The following is a 21,861-nucleotide window of genomic DNA, read 5'->3' as shown; positions in this document are numbered from 1 at the left end:
TTTAGGTTGAATGTAAGAAGGCACAGCCAAAGGAGGTAATGTCACCAACAGGCTCTGTACGGGGACGGTCTCGAGTGATGCCATATGGAATGGATGCCTTCATGCTAGGAATTGGCATGCTAGGTAATTGTCAATGGAGAATCAAGTAGATGGAACTGTTTAACCTATGAGCATAGTTTCCCTCTACTGATCATTAGTGGTTACTACACCTCAAGATATAAATACTGGCTATCTATCTATCTATCTATCTATCTATCTGTCCATATTTGTCAATTTGCTGAATGTAACAGACACTGAGTGAGCTTTACTGCAGTCAGTTTATCCACACACATTTCTTTGTCCACACAGGACATATTTGTTGCAGAATTCCTCAACAAAGTACAGTGCAGTGTTAGTGAATAAGGTTTTAACAAACCAAATTCACTCACAACATTTAAAGTCCGTACTGGATTGTATGCATGGGCATCATGCCCTATCTGCTGTGGAAGTGTTGCAGATTTTTACTATAAATTTTATTCATTCCAATGCAATAAAGCATGCAGATTTTGTTGCAGTATTTTATGCTGCTTCCGCTGTGTAATTTATACGTAATATTTATTTATTTATATAGCGCCTACAGATTCCGCAGCGCTTTCAATTGCAAACTCACCCTAAAAACAAATTCCAAAATGTGAAGCTAAAACTTTAGATCCATATAACAGCCCCAGCCTTCCTTGTGTTAACAGAATGCTGAACAAAACTCCCATACTGTACAAAAATCCCATAGACAGTGAATGGAGCAGTGATTGACCAAGCACGCATGTTTCCGCTCCATTCACTCAAGGGACACAGGACCTCCATTCTCATGATCAGTGGGGGTCCCAGTGATCAGACCCCAGCTAATCAGCTAGTTCTGACTTTCAACCTTGGGATAACCCTTTAAAGTGACTAAAGAAAGGATCACGGTATGTTTTAATATTAACATGTATTTTTACATACATAAGTATTGAGCGGTGTTATACTAGGTCGACTTACAACCTTTGGTACTTGGTACCCTGAACTCTACACCAGGGTTTCAAGAACATTAGCCTGTTGGGTGAGACGCCAGTAAACGAAGTGATACCTGGGTCTCACCATACATACTAAGATGCTGTGTGGACCCCACAGATTGAGAAGCATTGCTCTACACTACACAGTACTAGTAGTTTATTAGTTGCTACCATAAAAAAAAATACCCAAAGAGCTGTCATACTTTCTAAATGTTCCTCTTATTGTCTCTTTTGCTTAACATATATATATATATATATATATATATATATATATATACAAAAATATAGAAGCAGCACATGTGGTGTGCTGCTTCTATATTTTTGTATGCATTGAGGAACCAGTGGACCGAGGTTCAGAATATGCGGGCACCCCAATTTCTTTTTTTCTTGATATTTCTGGAGGTGCTGTTCTTATTGGATATTTATATATATATATATATATATATATATATATATATATATATATGAATATAAATATATATATATTAAAAAAATTATTATTTTATTTATTTATTTTATCTAGGATATCCTGGTTTCCAAGCGGCTACTTATGCCAGTCGCAGCTACACGGGCATTGCACCAGGGTATACTTACCAGTTTCCAGGTAAATCAATCATCCCCGTTAATAGTTTTTACTTCTCTTTAATGTGCATGTGGCTTCCTTGCTGAGGACTTGTGTAGACTAATGGTGGCAGACTAGTCTAAAGGCTTTACTGCTTTTGTCACTTAATATGTCCATTCAAGGATTGGGAGCATCAGCAATTATTTAAATTGACTGGTTTTTCATTGGCACTGGGTGGTTTTGGTCAACTATTCCATACTCATTGCCAGTCACCTCTGTAGGCTGGGCTTCTAGCCATTCCTAAGCTGTTTCACGTTTCGTTTTAGAATTTCGAGTAGAGAGAACCCCTCTCCCGGGCACCCCCGTCCTCCCAGAACTAACAGGTCAGTCCCATTAACTTCCTAAACCTCACCAATGAGGAGAACAGCATAAACAGAGTGTGAGCTGGTGCCAGCCCTGCTCTGTGGGTAATGTGGACTGCATCTGGCACTTTTAGAAGGATAAGGCATCATCATGTCCATGACATTTTATTAGATGTTCCATGTAACATACAGGTGCTCACAATAGTATTCTTGCTTTGGGTGATTTTGTGTTGTTGTAGCTATCATATGACTTTCTATCTACAGATATGGTGGTACACTTGGAATAGTATTTCCTCTTCTTTCTTGAATAAGGAGACATTGCTACTTTCTCATTGTGACCTTGTGTCGGCGAGTGGTCACCTTTCTCTGCATCTACTGTGCCTCCTCCGGAGCTGACACGTGCCCAGATTTGCCGCTGTCTCCTGCTACAACTTAGCCAAACATTTATTTTACTTGTGTGGAGAACAGTCCTAATTCTACACTTCTTTTTATGTATTCTTTATTATTTCTGGATTATCCTATAAAGCCCCGGATTGTAATGATAGAATGTTGTTTAAGCCGGATAAAATACACCAGAACTAGAAATTCCCCTTTGGCAGTACATTTTATCTAACTCAGTGTCATTGTGTCTCCCAGCTCCTTAATACGCTCTCATACAAAATAATGGGGCTGTGAGATGACACTTCATTTCTACCGCAGGTTCTGAGCCTCTGCCATTAGGGGGGGGGGGGGGCAGCAGGAAAGAAGGGCCTCCTGAAAAAACTGATGGTGGCCCTCACTATAAAAAAAAAAAAAAGACTGATAGCACTTCATCTAAAAGTGAATTTCCTATCCTGGCTGCTAAATTCTTTCATTATGTTTTATGACACGAAGGCCTAACATGAGTGTACCTGTTTCGATTGGAGCTGAAATCTCCATAGCATATCTCTGTTTCTTTGCATTGTGCTGCATGTTTCATGCGTCTCTACTGACTAGAACAGTGTTCATTCGTCTGGTGGCATCATCCTTTCTTGCATGTCTTTAAGAAGAAAACCTTCTGGTGCATCTTGATCTTGTATCTAGTCTTGCTGCTCTTTCAACAACAATATCCAGTGTATTCTAAGTGTAACCTTCTTGTGTTTTTCAGCAATTCCATTGACTGCATACGGACCAGTAGCGGCAGCAGCTGCAGCTGTGGTGCGAGGTAAACAGTCTATTATGAATACATTAAGAACTCTAATTACATTAACATTAGTTGCGTTATAATGACTGGTCAGTTATGTGATATGTGATAGATGCTCGTGACATAGGTTTTACTGTAAATATTATGTATTGGTTGAATCCTTAGGCCTAATGCACACAAGATGGATTTGCTGAAGATTAAGTGAAAATCTGCCGTTTTGAATTTGATTTCCCCCAATCTGCACCAAATCCACTGCATTTCCACGTCATTTATTAAATTCACACCAGAATCCTCACAACTTCATGCAGATTTGTCTTGTGAGCTTGTTGAGTTTCCACAGGAAATACATCTTTAGCATTAGAAGATGAGGTCTAAATGCATCTTTAGCATTAGAAGATGAGGTCTAAATGCATCTTTAGCATTAGAAGATGAGGTCTAAATGCATCTTTAGTGTTAAAAGATGAGGTCTAAATGCATCTTTAGCATTAGAAGATGAGGTCTAAATGCATCTTTAGCATTAGAAGATGAGGTCTAAATGCATCTTTAGCATTAGAAGATGAGGTCTAAATGCATCTTTAGCATTAGAAGATGAGGTCTAAATGCATCTTTAGCATTAGAAGATGAGGTCTAAATGCATCTTTAGCATTAAAAGATGAGGTCTAAATGCATCTTTAGCTTTAAAAGATGAGGTCTAAATGCATCTTTAGCGTTAAAAGATGAGGTCTAAATGCATCTTTAGCGTTAAAAGATGAGGTCTAAATGCATCTTTAGCGTTAAAAGATGAGGTCTAAATACATCTTTAGCGTTAAAAGATGAGGTCTAAATGCATCTTTAGCGTTAAAAGATGAGGTCTAAATGCATCTTTAGCGTAAAAAGATGAGGTCTAAATGCATCTTTAGCGTTAAAAGATGAGGTCTAAATGCATCTTTAGCGTTAAAAGATGAGGTCTAAATGCATCTTTAGCGTTAAAAGATGAGGTCTAAATGCATCTTTAGCGTTAAAAGATGAGGTCTAAATGCATCTTTAGCGTTAAAAGATGAGGTCTAAATGCATGTTTAGCGTTAAAAGATGAGGTCTAAATGCATCTTTAGCATTAAAAGATGAGGTCTAAATGCATCTTTAGCGTTAAAAGATGAGGTCTAAATGCATCTTTAGCGTTAAAAGATGAGGTCTAAATGCATCTTTAGCGTTAAAAGATGAGGTCTTAGACCTAGAAGTGTCAGTACAAAAGGGGTGAAATGAGAGGAGGGGAAACAATAAATGTCTAGGTTGCTAGCTGGGGTTGTCTAGATTTTCAAGTGGAGGGGACGGAGCTGGGGACAGAGAGTAGGGGGCTTTCTGTAAGATCTACTTTTTTACTTTATAAACAAGGCTCCACTCCAACCCGCACAGGGGGTTTTCTGGGAACCAGCAGCCCAGGTCCAATGGCAGAACTGTATGGAGCAGCCAATCAGGAATCTGCAGTCAGCAGCTACATCAGCGCAGCAAGTCCAGCACCAAGCACTGGCTTTGGACACAGCCTTGGGGTAAGTGCGTTTAAGTAAGAATTAGTACAGCAATGTGTTATCAGACCCTCAGGAATATAGTGGAGCTTTATATAGGCTGTATCTACTTTCTTCATGTATTTCTGTTTCATTTGTCAGATAAGAATGTTTTTCTCTTTCTGCTTTTGCGGTTCTCTACTTCTTGTTCTTCTGCTACTTTGTATGTATATACTGTATTGACAAACAAACAACAACAAAGCATGTCCTTATTATACCCATTCAGTGGTTATGTTAGGCTCCTTTCACACTATGAGCATTCATCCGTTATTAAACGTCTATTTTCTGTGTGAAAACGGATGTATAATAACGGATTAAATAACGGGTGCTAACGGCTGAATAAATACTCATCTGTTAAGACCTGTTATAACATCCCTGACTCCCACAGCCGGGACTACTACTACTCCCATCATGGAACAGACTTGTTTCCATGATGGGAGTAGTCATTCCCTGGCTGCGGGAGTCTGCAGACCAGATGGGGAGGCTACATTAGTGTTTGTACTACTACCCCCATCATGAAACAGAGGGCTCTCCGCAGGAGATTTAAAAATGAACATTGTGAGTAGCAGGGGGCAAGATATATAGCGTTGCAGGGTGCTCCTATATGCCTCCTGCAGCGCATTAATAAAAATATGACCCCCGCCGGCACATTTATACATATATACCCCCCACCGGCACATTAATAGTTATATACCCCCTGCCGGCGCATTCATAAATATATACTCCCCGCAGGGCTTGTATAATGTACCCTCGCAGCGCAGCCCATCTATATACATATGCCAATGCAGCGCTATATGTGAAAAGCTGTATGAAATACTTTTCATACATAGCGCTGCAGTGGCATATGTATATAGAAGCGATGTGGGGGGCAGATAACGCTATATGTGTTCCCCCCAGCACTTCTATATACATATACCCCTGCAGCGCTATGAATAAAAAGTATTTCTATTAGCAGCGCATAGTGCTGCAGGGGTATATGTATATAGAAGCGCTGGGGGGTGCAGACATATAGCGTTATCTACCCCCCACAGCGCTTCTATATACATATGCCGCCGCAGCACTATGTATGAAAAGTATTTCTATCAGCAGCATTGGGCCACCGGCTGCTGCTAGAATGCTTTTCACATATAGCGCTGCAGTGGCATATGTATATAGATGCGCTGCGAGGGTACATTATACAAGCTCTGCGGGGGGGGGGGGGGTATATATTTATTAATGAGCCGGAGGGGGGTATATATTCATTAATACGCTGGCGGGGGGTATATATTTATTAATGCACCGTCGGGGGGTATATATGTATAAATGCACCGGCGGGGGTCATATCTTTATTAATACACTGCAGGGGCATATTATAAGTGTGCTGGAGGGCTAGATATATAGGCTACATGTCTGCCCCCCCCCCCCCCCCTGCAGCGCTATATATCTTGCCCCTACAGCGCTTTTAATATACATATGGCCCCCTGCTACACACAATGCTGAGCCCTGATTGACTCCTCAGTACCGGCCATTTAGGGCTCCCCGCGGGGGATTCAAAAATGAAAGTTAAAACACACTATACATCGCAGGGTTGCGGACCATGCCGTCTGCTCCCCTGCTTAATAACTTCTGATCGCGTCGAGTCTCAGAAGTGAAACCCGGTGCGATCAATCCCTCAGCCCCTGTACTGCAACCCCCATCATGGACCAGGCTCTGTTCCATGATGGGGGTAGTAGTACAAACACTAATGTAGCCTCCCCAGCTGTCTGCAGACTCTCCCAGCCAGGGAATTACTAATCCCATCATGGAAACAAGTCTATTCCATGATGGGAGTAGTAGTAGTCCCTCAGCACTGCAGGAATCTGCTGATGTCACCTCTTATGAGCATGCTCAGAAGTAATAACGGATATTATAAACCAGGTGTAAAGGGATGACATAAAGGTTCATCCATTTGCCATAGACTTCAATGTTAAAAAATAACGGCCGTTAATTTATCCGTTTCTTGTGACGGAAGAAAAATTAGTCCATGTTCCGTTAATTCTTCCGTCACAACTAACGTCCGATAGTCATGACAGACCATAACGGGTCATAACGGATAATCAAAAAATCCCATAGACTTTAATGGGATTTTGTAACGGATGTTTAACATCCTTTTTTAAAGCTTTTCTAATGGACGTTTATAACGGATCTTTTAACGGAGGAATTTTATAGTGTGATGGATGGGTTCACACTACGTTTGTAGTGTACGGTTGCTGGATCCGGTTGGGAGGGGCGAAAACCGGCCGCTCCCGTATCCCAGCCTTAAACTGTCGTATACCACGGTTTTTGGTCCGGTCAGAAAACCGTATACAGGGAAAAATGAGACAACCGGAGTCAGCGTTTGACTCCGGTCGGCTCATTGAAATGAATGGGGTTCGGGCTGTATCCGGCTGGGATACGGGAGCGGACGGTTTTCGCCCCTCCCAACCGGATCCAGCAACCGTACACTTCAAATGTAGTGTGAACCCACCCTTACAGTGGCGGCGCTCTGACAGTGCGGTGAAGCTCATGAGCGCTTGCTAAACGTTTACAAAGAAAGCCCCTGGTAAAGCATATAATAGTTGCATTATATTTAAAGTGATTGTTAGGAAGGTTCTTGCCCTTGTCAGTACAAGTGTATGCCAGTATTCTCTTTTATTCATGTATCTTTTTTTCCTCAGGGTCCTCTGATTGCCACGGCTTTCACTAACGGATACCACTGAATTCACAGATCACAGTGGAGGTTAGTAGAAGCATTTACTTCTCATATAAAAATATGGTCTGTTAGTGCTTTAACCACTATTACTATCTCAGCCATTGATGGCAAAGTCACAGGATATGCTGTAAATGTCTAATAGATGCGCTAATAGACGTGAGGCCCACACCTGTCTCTAGAACGCGGGCACCCAGCCCTGCTTGGCTTTGTTGCGCCAACCAGAGCTGGCCAGGTCCCTAATACAGCCTAGTGGACTGTTTTACACAGTTTACATCATTTCCATAGACATTATTGGTAGTTGCGTAAACAGCATAGCAGTGATATATGAAGGTACTAGAGGTAAGACCTACATCTAGCAGATATTTATAGCATAGTCTGTGAATATGCCATACAGTATTGAAATGGGAAGGTAATAAAGATTCCTGATCTATTGTACTTACCTCAGCATAGCTGACTGACCTTGGAAGGGACATTATGTGACTTCTATTATACTTTTCTGGGGCTTTATTAGATTACATATTTGGTGAGCGCAACAAGAACAACTGTAACAATTTAGTATCATTCATAATGTGAAACATAATGCTGCCACCTTGGTTTGTCCATTCCAGTGTTTCCCAACCAGGGTGCCTCCAGCTGTTGCAAAACTACAACTTCCAGCATGCCCGGACAGCCAACGGCTGTCCGGGCATGCTGGGAGTTGTAGTTTTGCCACAGCTGGAGGCACCCTGGTTGGGAAACACTGGTCCATTCAGTAATACGTAGCACTTTTTGTTTTAAAAGGGCAAGACCAGCTAGAACTACTAAGCAATGGATCAGCATAACCTAGGTTCTGTCCATAATAAAATCTACCCAGATTTATCAAACTGTGTGAGAGAAAAAGTGGAGGGATTTTTCCACAGCAACCAATCACAGCTCAGCTAACGAGCTGAGGTAAAGTGAAAGCTGAACTGTGATTGGTTGCTATGGCAAAATCATTCCACTTTTTCTCTCAGACAGTTTGATAAATCAGGGCCAATGTGGGAGATTTATCAAAACCTGTCCAGAGGAAAAGTTGCTAAGTTGCCTATAGCAACCAATCAGATCGTTTCTTTCATTTTTAACAAGGCCCCTGCAAAATGAAAGAAGCGGTCTGATTGGTTGCTATGGGCAACTCAGCAACTTTTCCTCTGGACAGGTTTTGAGAAATCTCCCCCAATCTGTTTATAAAAAAATCTCTTAAAACTCAAAAGGAAAAACAAACAACATAAAGCCATGAAGCATTATGATATCCTAACGTAAAGACATATCTCTTGCTGTAGAAGATGAGTGGCGGCAGATTACAATTGTAAACATATATATATTATGAATTGGCAGTTGAAACAAAAAATATGATAGATCAAAGTTTTCACAGTTTAGCATCTTTTCAATTAAAATCTCCCAACCATTAAATGGGAACTGTGCTTATAGAAAACTTTTCATATACCGAAGAGGCATGTCGATAGTTTGATTGGTCAAGGTCAGGGTGTTCTGTCCCCAACCGATCACTAGAGGCCGGGAGAAGTGCATACCATATATACTCGAGTATAAGCCGACCCCAATATAAGCCGAGGCCCCTAATTTCACCCCAAAATCCCAGGAAAAGTTATTGACTCGAGTATACGCCTAGGGTGGGAAATACATCATCCCCCTGTCATCATCCAGACCCCCGTCATTAACACCCTCATCATCATCACTCTGTCATCATGCCCCTTCATCATCACCGCCTGTCATCATCCCCCCTTCATCATCACCGCCTGTCATCATCCCCTTGTCATCATCCCACACCCCCCCTTCATCATCCCCTTGTCATCATCCCACCCCCCCTTCATCATCCCCTTGTCATCATCCCACACCCCCCCTTCATCATCCCCTTCTCATCATCCCACACCCCCCTTCATCATCCCCTTCTCATCATCCCACACCCCCCTTCATCATCCCCCTGTCATCATCCCACACCCCCCTTCATCATCCCATTGTCATCATCCCCCTGTCATCATCCCCCTGTCATCATCCCACACCCCCCATTAATCATCCCCTTGTCATCATCCCACACCCCCCCTTCATCATCACCACATGTCATCATCTCCACATGTCCCCACCTTCATCATCACCGCTTGTCAATGTCTGATACAGTGGTCTTCAACCTGCGGACCTCCAGATGTTTCAGAACTACAACTCCCAGCAAGCCCGGGCAGCCAGTCTGGTAATGCAAGTCTATGACAACTTCAGGCTCGCATTGACACAGAGCTGGGAGAGAACAGTGCGACTACATACTTCTCTCCCCATTCGTTCTAGTGATCACTCGTGGTCTGACCACTTAGATCCCAACCAATAAAAACGAGTCACATGTACCTAGGACATGTCAAACGGATGACATATACCATTTAATGAAATAATGCATTGGATTCTTTGTCCACCACATTCAACAAATCTAGCAGAAATCAACAGTTGGGTGAAAAAACTTTCCCTACATTGAGAACTGCCTTCTCCTTACCTACAAGTGGAATAATCGCCTTAAAATGAACATCCCCACTACCCGGTGGCAGACCCTTACTTGTGCCTATTCATGACCTACTCCATAGTCAATGTTTGACATATTTCTCCCTTTACAATCATAGGGTTCATCAGGGGAATTGTGTTAAAAAAAAAAAAAAAGACATACTCATGTGCAAGGGCACATCAATACATATCCTTACAATTCATTTGCTTATGTGGTGTTATTTATGTGCCATTATGTCACACAATGTTACAGCATGAGATATGCTACATCATATTGTATTGCTGCATAATTCTATTTTGTTAGTTTTTTTTCTTCTGAGTTTTAAGAAATTAAATGGGTACTCCATTGCTATTCAAAGGATAGGCGATAAGATATCTGATCGCGAGGGTCCAGCCACTGGGACCCCCCCGCGATCTCCATGCAGACACCCAGCTGTCACGCCCCCTCCCATAGACATGAATGGAGGGAGCATGGTGGGACGTCAAGAGGGGGCATGGCGTGACATCATGACCACGGGCTCCCAAACCCAGCGTTCTGCACTGTATAGAGGAGTTTGGTAAACCTTCCTAATGGATTGTCGTATTGTGTTTGTAGGTTCCACTTTGGAAGCTGTTCATGTCCGTGACTCTGTCCCTCTCCTCTGAGATTGTCAGACGGCCACACGCCACCTTGTGTTCAAGCAGAGTAACTGGTGCCTCCTGCATAACTTTCCCTTCTCCCCAGAACGTTTTATTTATTTCTTGTTTTTTTTCTCTCTCTCTCTCTCTTATTTCATGTCTGTCTTGTTTTTCTCTTCTTAGCTTTGTGTTTTCATGATAGATGTCAGGAAAACATTTCTCATGACTTTAGATAGTTTTGTTCTGGTGGGATGTAGGGAAATTCTGGTACCATATACTGAAGGGGAGGGGATGGCATTTTCAGTCCGGCTGTCTGGGAATGTGTTTTGTTTATTTTTAACAAAAAAAAATATTTTTTATGTAAATTTCGGCTTTTATGACATGGAGTGGACGATGCACAAGAACAAGACAAATGTATATTTTGCTAAATGAGAAACTATTTGTAGAACAGAAATTATTTTAATTTTCTCAAAACTGGGTTGAATTTTTTTTCTCTGTAAAATATGTAAATATTGCAGACTGATCGTTCTGCCAACTCCAGGTCTTCTCTGGTCCCGGCTTCTCCTTCGCCAATTTGGGTCCGTACTTTAGCAATATTTTCCTAAAACCTGAAAGGATTGACAGGTTTTTTTTTTAAGAAACTTTTTACTACAACTGAGTTCTGTCCACTGGAATAAGCTGGGGTGTTTTCGGTGCAGGAGAACGCTGAACCCTAGCATTATCCTCGGTCCAAATTAACTCTTCCAGTGCCACACAGCTTATGATTGCAGAGGATATTATTATGACCTAAGAAAATTGCAGAATACAACACAACGCAGAACTGATCATGCTGCTGATTTACTGTATGTTGATTGAGCCCCATCAGTAGGCAACATGTTGGTTATTTCAGGTGTCCCCAAACACTTAAAATGTTGGTACATTCCTACAAGCAGGAAATAAAAACAGTGCATTCCAAATTGGTAGCATCCTGTAACTGACTCCTCCTGCAAAGATTGTGTGACTGTACATGAAGAGTTAATTCTGAACAGGGGAAAAGTACAATGCTGTATTGCAAGTTCAAAGCAATAATATTTGTTACGGCAACTGGAATTTTTTTTTAAGATAGTTACAAAAAAAATAAATGATGAATTTTAAATGTGTTTCTCTTCTTTTTGTCTTAAAGGTTTCTAAGATTTTCTATACTGTCTGTTTGCATGATATATAGTACAGACCAAAAGTTTGGACACACCTTCTCATTCAGAGTTTTTTTTATTTTCATGACTATGAAAATTGTAGATTCACACTGAAGGCATCAAAACTATGAATTAACACATGTGGAATTATAGACATAGCAAAAAAGTGTGAAACAACTGAAAATATGTCATATTCTAGATTCTTCAAAGTAGCCACCTTTTGCTTTGATTACTGCTTTGCACACTCTTGGCATTCTCTTGATGAGCTTCAAGAGGTAGTCACATGAAATGGTCTTCCAACAGTCTTGAACGAGTTCCCAGAGATGCTTAGCACTTGTTGGCCCTTTTGCCTTCATTGGGTTCAGGTCCGGTGACTGTGGAGGCCAGGTCATCTGGCGCAGCACCCCTTCACTCTCCTTCTTGGTCAAATAGCCCTTACACAGCCTGGAGGTGTGTTTGGGGTCATTGTCCTGTTGAAAAATAAATGATGGTCCAACTAAACACAAACCGGATGGAATAGCATGCCGCTGCAAGATGCTGTGGTAGCCATGCTGGTTCAGTATGCCTTCAATTTTGAATAAATCCCCAACAGTGTCACCAGCAAAGCACCCCCACAACATCACACCTCCTCCTCCATGCTTCACGGTGGGAACCATTCATGTAGAGTCCATCCGTTCAACTTTTCTGCGTCGCACAAAGACACGGTGGTTGGAACCAAAGATCTCAAATCTGGACTCATCAGACCACAGCACAGATTTCCACTGGTCTAATGTCCATTTCTTGTGTTCTTTAGCCCAAACAAGTCTCTTCTGCTTGTTGCCTGTCCTTAGCAGTGGTTTCCTAGCAGATATTCTACCATGAAGGCCTGATTCACACAGTCTCCTCTTAACAGTTGTTCTAGAGATGTGTCTTCTGCCAGAACTCTGTGTGGCATTGACCTGGTCGCTAATCTGAGCTGCTGTTAACCTGCGATTTCTGAGGCTGGTGACTCGGATGAACTTATCCTCCGCAGCAGAGGTGACTCTTGGTCTTCCTTTCCTGAGCCAGTTTCTTTGTAGCTCTTGATGGTTTTTGTGACTGCACTTGGGGACACTTTCCACCTAGAATATGACATATTTTCAGTTATTTCACACTTTTTTGTTATGTCTATAATTCCACGTGTTAATTCATAGTTTTGATGCCTTCAGTGTGAATCTACAATTTTCATAGTCATGAAAATAAAATAAACTATTTGAATGAGAAGGTGTGTCCAAACTTTTGGTCTGTACTATATATATATATATATATATATATATATATATATATATATATGTGTATATATATATATATATATATATATATATACACACACACTTTTTTTTGCAATGCATCCAATGCCCGATGCCTTACACTGTATGGCTATACTGTGGCATATGTCTGGTGTATGCATTGGCAGTAAACTTCCGGGAACACGCTTATCAAATAGCATTGTGTACATAGTCTTAGTGGGCTTAAGTAGGCTTATGGGTCATAAGTAGGCTTATGGGTATATGGATGTCATAGTGAGAGATCTCCCAATCTGTACCCTCTCTATAAGGGAGAATGTTCGCACGGAAAATTTATGTGTGGACATCCCCCTGACAGGACATACCAAAGCTAGGACTGCTTGGAAATGCGTATTGACGGCAATGCATTTTTGGTGCAGACTTCGCAGAAGGAATAGACTATTCTTTTTGTGGACTCTGGAATCAGTATTTCCACAGCAGAAACATTTTCTCGGGAAATTCCCCTGTGTGTACAGTGCAGCAGAATCCCATTGATATCAATGGGACTCTGCTGCTGTGGAATCTCTGTGCTGAATTCTTACGAAATTCCATTGTGTGAACATGACCTCTCAGTGCAAGCATGTTTTACATGGCCACCTTTTACTGAGAACTGAGAATAATTCTACCTGCATTAACATTGTCAGCGTCCCCCAGCAGTTGATGGCCAGAGGATCATGTCATGCATAGAGGCGCAAGGTCTTCTAGAGCAAGAGCTGCTGGTACAGATTGACTCTCTATTCTTACACATAGAGGGGGTTCCAAGGATATGATGTCCATGTGACCTATTTGGTCATATAGGAAGAGGTTGTAGTAGTGAAGCCACCCTTCCACTTTATCTATATTGTCATTAATTTTTTATGTTCCAGATATAAATATTGATCTGTAAACATGATGTCAAATGTATGTAAAGTATAGATATGAATAATGGATCAATTTTTATAGACATCTGTGGCTGTCCAGCATCCTGATGGAATTCTAAATTGATCTATATAAGTATAGATTCTGATAGATGTGATTTTTGAAGTGATTCTGATCATCATCAGCTAGAAGGATGTGCAAATCATTGTACTGCTGATGTGGGACCAGAATTCCAGACTCTAGATGGTATGGGTAAGTAAGTCTAGATAAGTGTGCCAACAAGGGCACCATTTAGCTAGTAAAAATGTATACTTCATGATAACATTTTATGTATTTTATTGGGAGTTGAACAAACACTTTGTAGCCCTGTGAGCTACTCTGTTTACATAACTCCACGAATTGCGTAAACAGCATGACTTGCATGGCTTCACCATCCGCATAACTCCCATTAAAGTCAATAGGACATATGCATATTGCGTAACTTCCCCGCTTCGGCTGCTTTTGGCTTTTTCGATCACCTGGCTGCTGCAAACAAGCTGGAGAAGGTGAAAAAGCAGGAAGTACCGAGGTGGAACAACCCCAACCCCTTTAAAAAGAGTTATGGGCATGTATAGATAGCTGAAGGGGGGGTGGCATTTTACAGTGTGAACTGGACTTTTTATACAGCAGGACACGCATACTTAATGGCCAGGGGCATGTATCCAGATTTTTTTACCCCACAGATTGTAATGAAAATTTATTGGTAATCACTCATTAGGGTTTTAAATACTCTGTATAAAAAAGTCTCACTACACAAAGTATAGATGAAGCCCAAGTATGTCAGCAAGGTTCATAGCTAAACTACACGCTGGTTTCAGTCACGCCACATTTTACACTGTCACCCTCCCTCATCCAAATTTACCAATAACAAGTAAGTTACCATAGTCAACAAGATATGGAATCTATTCTTAGAGATGGATATATTTAGAGCTCTCTTTAGCACTAGCGTACATTATAGTCTTATCTGCAAACCAGCAGTGCTAAGTGGTGGTCTTTAGCTACTTATGCTCTTATTGTTGGAGAGTAAACCACAGCATGGGACTTACTATACTGCAGCTAATATACTGGTAAACTATAGACCTGAGAAGGGTTGAGGAAAGAATATATGAACAAAGTAGGGGTTCATAATTTGGGGAAAATCATATTGTGATTATGGAGGTAAATATTGTGATTTTAATATGCGAAATTCTGATATGGCAAAATTCTCCCTATTTCATGTCCAATCTCCTCCATTTCATGTCCTGACCCCCACATTGCAGGTCCAATCCCCCATTTTATGTCCACCCCCCATGTCATGTCAGTTCCTCTATTTCATGTCCCATCACCTCATTTCATGTCCATACCCCCATTTTATGTCTACTTCCCCCTCCCTCCATCCATTTCACGGGCATGCTGAGAGTGGTAGTTTTGCAATATCTTGAGGTCACAGTTCGGAGACTACTACAATATTCTAATATGCCAAATCTAATATTGTGTATATGTAAAAAAACTGATGCCTACCTAGAACCGGCCCTCTGTTGGTCTGCTACGGATCCCGTTCTCCTCCTCTAGTCCCGGTGTCTTCTCTGTGCTTCCTTCTCCTGAGACAAGCAGGACTGTTCCACTTAGCCAACCCCTGGTCGAGGCAGGACACCACTGCAACCAATGACTGGCTGAGCAGAAAGGTCCTGCAGCCAGCTGCTTGTCTCTGGAGAAGGAAGCACAGAAAACTGATTGGAGGAGAACAGGATCTGTGGCAGACCAACGGAGGGGGGGGGGGGGTGTCAGGGCTAGGTATGCATGAGTTTTTTATGTTTCCCAGCACTATTTTACACACACAAGGGTGGTCGGGTGGATGATAAATATAAAAGAGGACCTTTGGTGAGATATGGACATGTGTAGATAACTGAGGAGGGCTCTTTGTAGACTGGTGATCACCTACCCCCACCCCCATTCCAGAGATATAGGGGTTGGTATCCACTCTGATGGTCTTTTTACCATCATGTGTGTAGGACAGCTTCATACTATGTGTCCTGTACTTCCAGTGGGAATGCATGTGTGGCGACCCAGGGGGTTGTCTACTAGGACTAGTAGTGCTACTAATATATAAACAGTGCTTTGAGTAGATTGAAATTCCCTAGTGTAAGCTGGCCCCTAGGAGCTTTGTCATTGGAGGGCTGCACATACTGATTAAAATCACTTGGGGCATGTTCCTGTATACTGTGTACTGGTAAATGTTGGTCAGGATGCCCTTGGTGTTATGGTGCGTGCAGTTAAAGGGGTACTCCGCCCCTAGACATCGTATCCTTTGGATAGGGGATAAGATGCCTGATTCCCGCCGCTGGACCTTCCGCAATCTCCGTGCAGCACCCGGCGTTCTAAACAGTATGTTGTGATGTCACGCCAAGGCCCCTTCATTCATGTCTATGGGAGGCGGCATGGCGGCTGCACAGAGATGAAACACCAGCTTGGTCAGTTGGTGTCCTAACCCATTCCTGATGCCTTTTACTTATGTTGCACTACAATATAAATTTTGCAAAGCTGGCTGGTGATGGGCATAAATAAGCAAGAAATGTAAATGAAGACATCTGGCAAGAACATAAGCATTTTTTTTGTTCTTAAAGGCATAGTAAATAGTAAACTCTTGGTGGCTGCATGGGATAAGGCAATGTCCGTAGCAATAAGTAAGAGTCCTTTAAAGTACACAATAAAGACAGAAATTTACCACTGTAAAGCTAGTATGACAAAAATCTCTAGCTTTCAATAAGTGCAAAAGTAAGACATTGAAACAGCAACAGTTCATTATAGCACTGCTGCAATAGAAAAAGTGAGGCAATAGAAAACATTATATAGAGCAGAGCTCATCTGTCATGTAACCATGGATAGTGTGTGTTTGATTCTCTTAAAGTGCAAGAAAGTAGGTGGTCCATAGGAGTAAAGAGCAAGATATGAGTTCTGTGCAACCTCACTATAAAGTTCAGTGAGACAGGGGGATACCACATCTGCTGGAAAGACGGCAACCGTGGAAGCTGTGGTCCAAATCACAGCTAATTCACAGTAGGTGATTGTGACATTGGGTGCTAGTGTTGAAGCTTACAAGGCAGCCACTTGCCGGGCTGACGTGGCCGGTTGTAGAAGGACAAACCACGCTGGGTGGTCCTGAGGTGATGAAGTGTCAATGAGGATCTTCCTTCCTCTATGCTGGAGATGATGTGCTGGCAGTTTCAGGCTAGTAATTCCAGCGGGCCACCAACCTCGGGGCCCAGCATTGGGGCAAACTTCACAAATGTGCCTGGCAGTATAGTTGGCTAGTTGAAATGTCGGGTGCTTAAGTAAGACTTGAACCCCCTGACTGGATCATACTTCTACAAGATGTCATTGCAATGGAACATAGTCTCCTTTTCGTTGATCCTCCAGCTTTCTCTGGATATCTCTTGTTCGGCTCTCTCCCAGGACCATTGTTAGTGGTCTGCGGACTGGGTGGGAAAGCGTCAGAAAATGGATGATTTTCTCTTTAGCTGCCTGGTTGGTATCAGGGGCTTGTCCAGGGCCTCTAGTGATCGCTCTTCATCGCCAAAAAAAAAACACATATGGCAGATCAGGACTCCAGAACTGGCCTTCCTGGCAGGAATGCAGTCACACAGCTGCTGATATAGGCTGTGGACCTCTGACAGAAGATGCTTGGGGCCCCTCACTTGACCTGGTGGTGTAGGCTCATATTCATGCAGTTTAGGAACCGATGCTTCAGGCTCAGGTGGCTCAGGGGCAGAAGGTGGTGTCTCTGCAGCCACTGCAACAAAATCAGCATGGTATTGCTCCTCATAACTCTCCGCAGGAGCATCATTATCTAGCTTTTCTCTCCTTTCCATCGTGAGTATGACTGAACTTGTGCTGGCCTCTGCTTGTCTCTGGACTTCACACTTTTTGGTCCTCGACGCATTCTGTGGGTTCTGTAGTCTTCTAAGATGGCAGCTTTGTGTGACTCCTTGAAAGAGTGAAAATTATCAGGGGTTACCAAGCTCTACATCTCCAGAACATGGGGCTGATCATCATACTTTAAAAAGGTATGTTATCAGCCCCCCATCAGCTCTCTATTCATGCCTGTAACTTACTTTTTAAAGAGAGACCACAGGTCACACAGATCTAACTTCTTGCTGTCTACTCTGCAAGCTTCTTGTACTTATATACTCAAAGCCTTCTCCTGTGCTTGTTTATTTTTAAGTAATATATTACCAGTCCTTTTTCTAGTTATCATACTATACATTGTTGGTTGTTCCCTTTGCTTTGTACACATATTTTTTTCCATAACCCTTCTCAAGCCTTTTGTTTTCTAGTATATTTACTGCTTCTTTCTATACCCGGTGCCCCTTAATTTCTATGTATTTTATTAGACAAGTCCCATGCTGTGGTTTAGTCTCCAACAATAAAAGCATAAGTTGCTAAAGACCACCACTTAGCACTGCTGGTTTGCAGATAAGACTATAATGTACACTAGTTCTAAAGAGAGCTCTAAATATATCAATCTCTAAGAATAGAGTCCATATCTTGTTGACTATGGTAACTTACTTGTTATTGGTAAATTTGGATGAGGGAGAGTGACGGTGTAAAATGTGGCGTGACTGAAACCAGCATGTAGTTAAGCTATGAACCTATAAATCTAGTAACCAAACCCCTAATCAGTAATTTCCAAGAAATGTTTATGACACAACAATTCTACTACAATTTTTTTTTTTTTTGTCACAAATCTAGTCCATTGGGTGTCAGCCGTGTGCAGACATTTCCAGGAAATTGTGGCTTGCAGCTTGTAAGTGACCTCAGGCTGCTCACGCATTGGAGGCTGGTGGGATAGGAGAACTCCCCTGAACGGGACCCAGGCTCTCTAAAAGGAGCGCATGCTACAGGCTACATTCATTCTCTATGGGAGTGCCGAAGATACCTGAGTGCTGTACTCGGGCATCTCCGGTGCTCCTATAGAAATGAATGGATCCTGTGAAATCCTGAGGATGGGGGATCAGTTGTTTTTCACTGGACCAACCCTTTAAAGGCTATAAATACCTTTTGCATGGAAAAATGATTTAAGTTAACAATGTTACACTAATTTAAAGGAAATTGTCACCCTGATCACCCACACTAAACCCCATACACCAGGACCAGGAGTCCAAAGAGGGGTCACTTACTAAATTCTGTCCAGTGGTTCTTGTGGTATGGGCTCCAGCAGATCTCTTGCTATATTCACTTAATTGCGCATAGGAGACGGGATGCCACTGGCTGGCCGCCCCTTCCTCTGTCCCTCTCCTTCTACTGCTGGCCCCTCAATTTGCATAATCATCTTCTGTGACTCCACGTCCTAGTGACATGGATTCTTCGGTCACTTGAGTGCTTCACTCTGTAGCTAGAATAGCTCTCTGTCAGCAAGCACAGTTCTCACGCCATTATGACTTAAGAGCTAAATAGTCAGTCGGAGCATGCGCTCCAGCTACAGAGCGGAATGCCCACATGACCTCACACGACTTCATACCTTTTCAGGTAGTCTGAAAAGGTAAGAAGAAATTAAGATGGCAAATTACAGTCTGTGTAAGCTGTCCTCCAAGTATGCTTTCCCCACTGTCTACACTTTTGACTGCTGTGTACAACATAACTCTACAGCTGCTATCTCTTACACTGAGAGAAGGGAAAGGTTGAGTAGAAAGTTATCAGAAACAGACACAGTTGTCTGATTTTTTTCACACTCAGGAGGACAAATAGCTTTGCATGCTCTGTGGAAGCTAAATGGTGGGAATGAAATCAGTAGGATGGTGTTCATATCCTTTAACCTAGGATCTTTTTCGGTCTTTTGGCTAAGATCAAGTGTACCGGTAGTATCTTCCTGTTAGTTGGTGGGGTGGAAGACCACCAAGGCAGGATATGGGAACCACAAAGAATGGTGCAGGTGTACCAGGGTCAGCTGTATCTTCTGGATCTTGCCCTAAGGTCCAGGTAGGGTAAGAGCCGAGGTGCAAAAGTGCTCTGGGAGTTATGAACCCAGAGTGCCGGAACTCACTTGGGAGTAGCGACCCCACTTGACTGATGGCACACAGCACGCACGTTATCTCTCACTCTTCTGAGCACTCACCTCTAGCTTTCCGGCTAGGGCTCAGATTTATGATCGTTACACTAGAATACAACGACTATCCACTGGAAGCAGTAAAACCATTTTAAGAAGTTGTTATATATACTGCTAAAATGTTTAGGAGCACTGATTAATATGAAAAAGAGAAATACATAAAAAAGAGCAAACCATCCCTTATTATTCTTCTCTCATTGCTATTAAAACTGTGAAAGATATATAAAGACTTTTTTCTATATCTACACAATCATAAGCATGGTACTATAAAATAATTATATATAATGATATTTTATTGAAAATACAAAAATAAATATAACATAATCAGAAACACCCCCCCCCCCCTCTAAAAATACACGTACATAAAAGACATGTTAAAAACATGCTTGTGGGGAAACATAATATCAATACACAGTGTAGGACAGCAATCACACTGATGGAGTAAATAACAGTATGTGTGTGTGTGTGTATATATATATATATATATATATTTATATATATATATATATATATAGATGTTGGCTGGTAACAATATATCCAATATCCAAAATAAAGAGCCCTGTGCATTAATATCAATATAACTGAATAATATCAGAAATATAGGGATAGGGTCGCCCCAATTGCAAATATAAATAAGTCACAGTACTATGTACCAATAGGGGCTATATAGCATGGATACAAAAGTAAACAGTAAGGTAACAGAAAGGACTCAGGCACAAGATAACAATACAATGATACAGACCAGCAATATGGGATGCTTCCACAAAGATGTTCCCCAACCTTGCGTTTCGCCTAGCTTCCTCTAGAAGAAGTTACTTGCTACTCCTAGAGGAAAACCAAAGAGTCTTTGAAGAGTTATTGAGTTCCAGGAAAGCTACTTCCAAAGGATGGTACCAGAAAGCAAGTTAATTTCCTTCTGAAAGAGAGCTACTTAGCATATCCTTCTTCCTAAGATTCCTAGTGGAGAATAAATGTCTTAACATGCCTTTTACCACTTTTCTCAATAAAAAATATATTACTCCTTTGGGTTAAAGACAGACTAGAGGGGAAACAGTACATCTCATTTTATAGATATAGAAAAAAAAATTATAAACCTACATGAAAACTAGGACTAACCAAGGATATAATTAGACCCAAAAGCTTGTATAGCAAGTAACACTAAATGACAAATCACCTATAAAAAAAAAGGCACCTGCAAGGCTCCAGGTACAATGTCCCCTTTTGCAGAAGCTACTCAGGGACCGAATAGTGCTTCTGGTGAACAACTAGGCTTTAACCAAGTGGCCACCTAGAAACCAGTAAAACTGGTTCGGCATCCATGCCGAAGCAGGAATGCCCGGGGTATGGCAAGCCACACACACACACCTCCCCTTGACCAGCAGGAGGGACACCCTGAAGGGCTACCACACCCTGACCAAATCCTTGTGAAAATAAAAAGAACACAAGCGTGATCACAGTGACAAAACAAAGAATTAATAAGTGGACGTGCACAGTGTAATAGTTCCCTGACATCCGCTGCCAAATCAATAAAAATTCCTCAGCAGATCAACAGCTAGAAGGACGGAACGCTAGAGGTGAGTGCTCAGAAGAGTGAGAGATAAAGTGCGTTCTGCGTGCCTTCATTCAAGTGGGGTCACTACTCCCAAGTGGGTTCCGACACCCTGGGGTCACCACTCCCAGAGCACTTTTGCACCTCGGCTCTTACCCTACCCGAACCTTAGGGAAAGATCTAGAGAGTAGAGGTCGCTTTAGGGTCTGTAGCCAGGCCATACAGCTGACCCTGGTACACCTCTGTAACACTGTGAAGTTCCCCATCCTGCCTTGGTGGTCTACCACACCGCCAACTAACAGGAAAGGTACTACACTTGATGTTAGCCAAAATGTCGAGAAGTAAGATACCATGGTT

At 42.1% G+C, this 21,861-nt stretch overlaps 1 protein-coding gene across 5 annotated transcripts in view; it reads left to right on the top strand.

The window, feature by feature from the left end:
- Positions 1-11,633, top strand: part of MSI1 (musashi RNA binding protein 1) — a 31,843-nt gene extending 20,210 nt beyond the window's left edge. The window contains exons 7-13 of one of the 5 annotated variants that reach the window (XM_056530156.1): positions 6-123; positions 1,552-1,632; positions 1,917-1,973; positions 3,079-3,135; positions 4,486-4,640; positions 7,331-7,392; positions 10,478-11,633. In XM_056530156.1, the coding sequence (XP_056386131.1) occupies positions 6-123; positions 1,552-1,632; positions 1,917-1,973; positions 3,079-3,135; positions 4,486-4,640; positions 7,331-7,372 (510 nt within the window). In that variant the 3' untranslated portion in view covers positions 7,373-7,392; positions 10,478-11,633. The remainder of the gene's footprint in view (positions 1-5; positions 124-1,551; positions 1,633-1,916; positions 1,974-3,078; positions 3,136-4,485; positions 4,641-7,330; positions 7,393-10,477) is intronic. The other 4 variants (XM_056530135.1, XM_056530126.1, XM_056530139.1 and 1 more) reach the window with 4 other exon arrangements.
- The last annotated feature ends 10,228 nt before the right edge of the window (positions 11,634-21,861 follow it).

Source organism: Hyla sarda, chromosome 1 (genome assembly GCF_029499605.1).
Source record: "Hyla sarda isolate aHylSar1 chromosome 1, aHylSar1.hap1, whole genome shotgun sequence".
Lineage (NCBI taxonomy): Eukaryota > Metazoa > Chordata > Amphibia > Anura > Hylidae > Hyla > Hyla sarda.
This window is presented reverse-complemented; position numbering and strand designations above follow the sequence as displayed.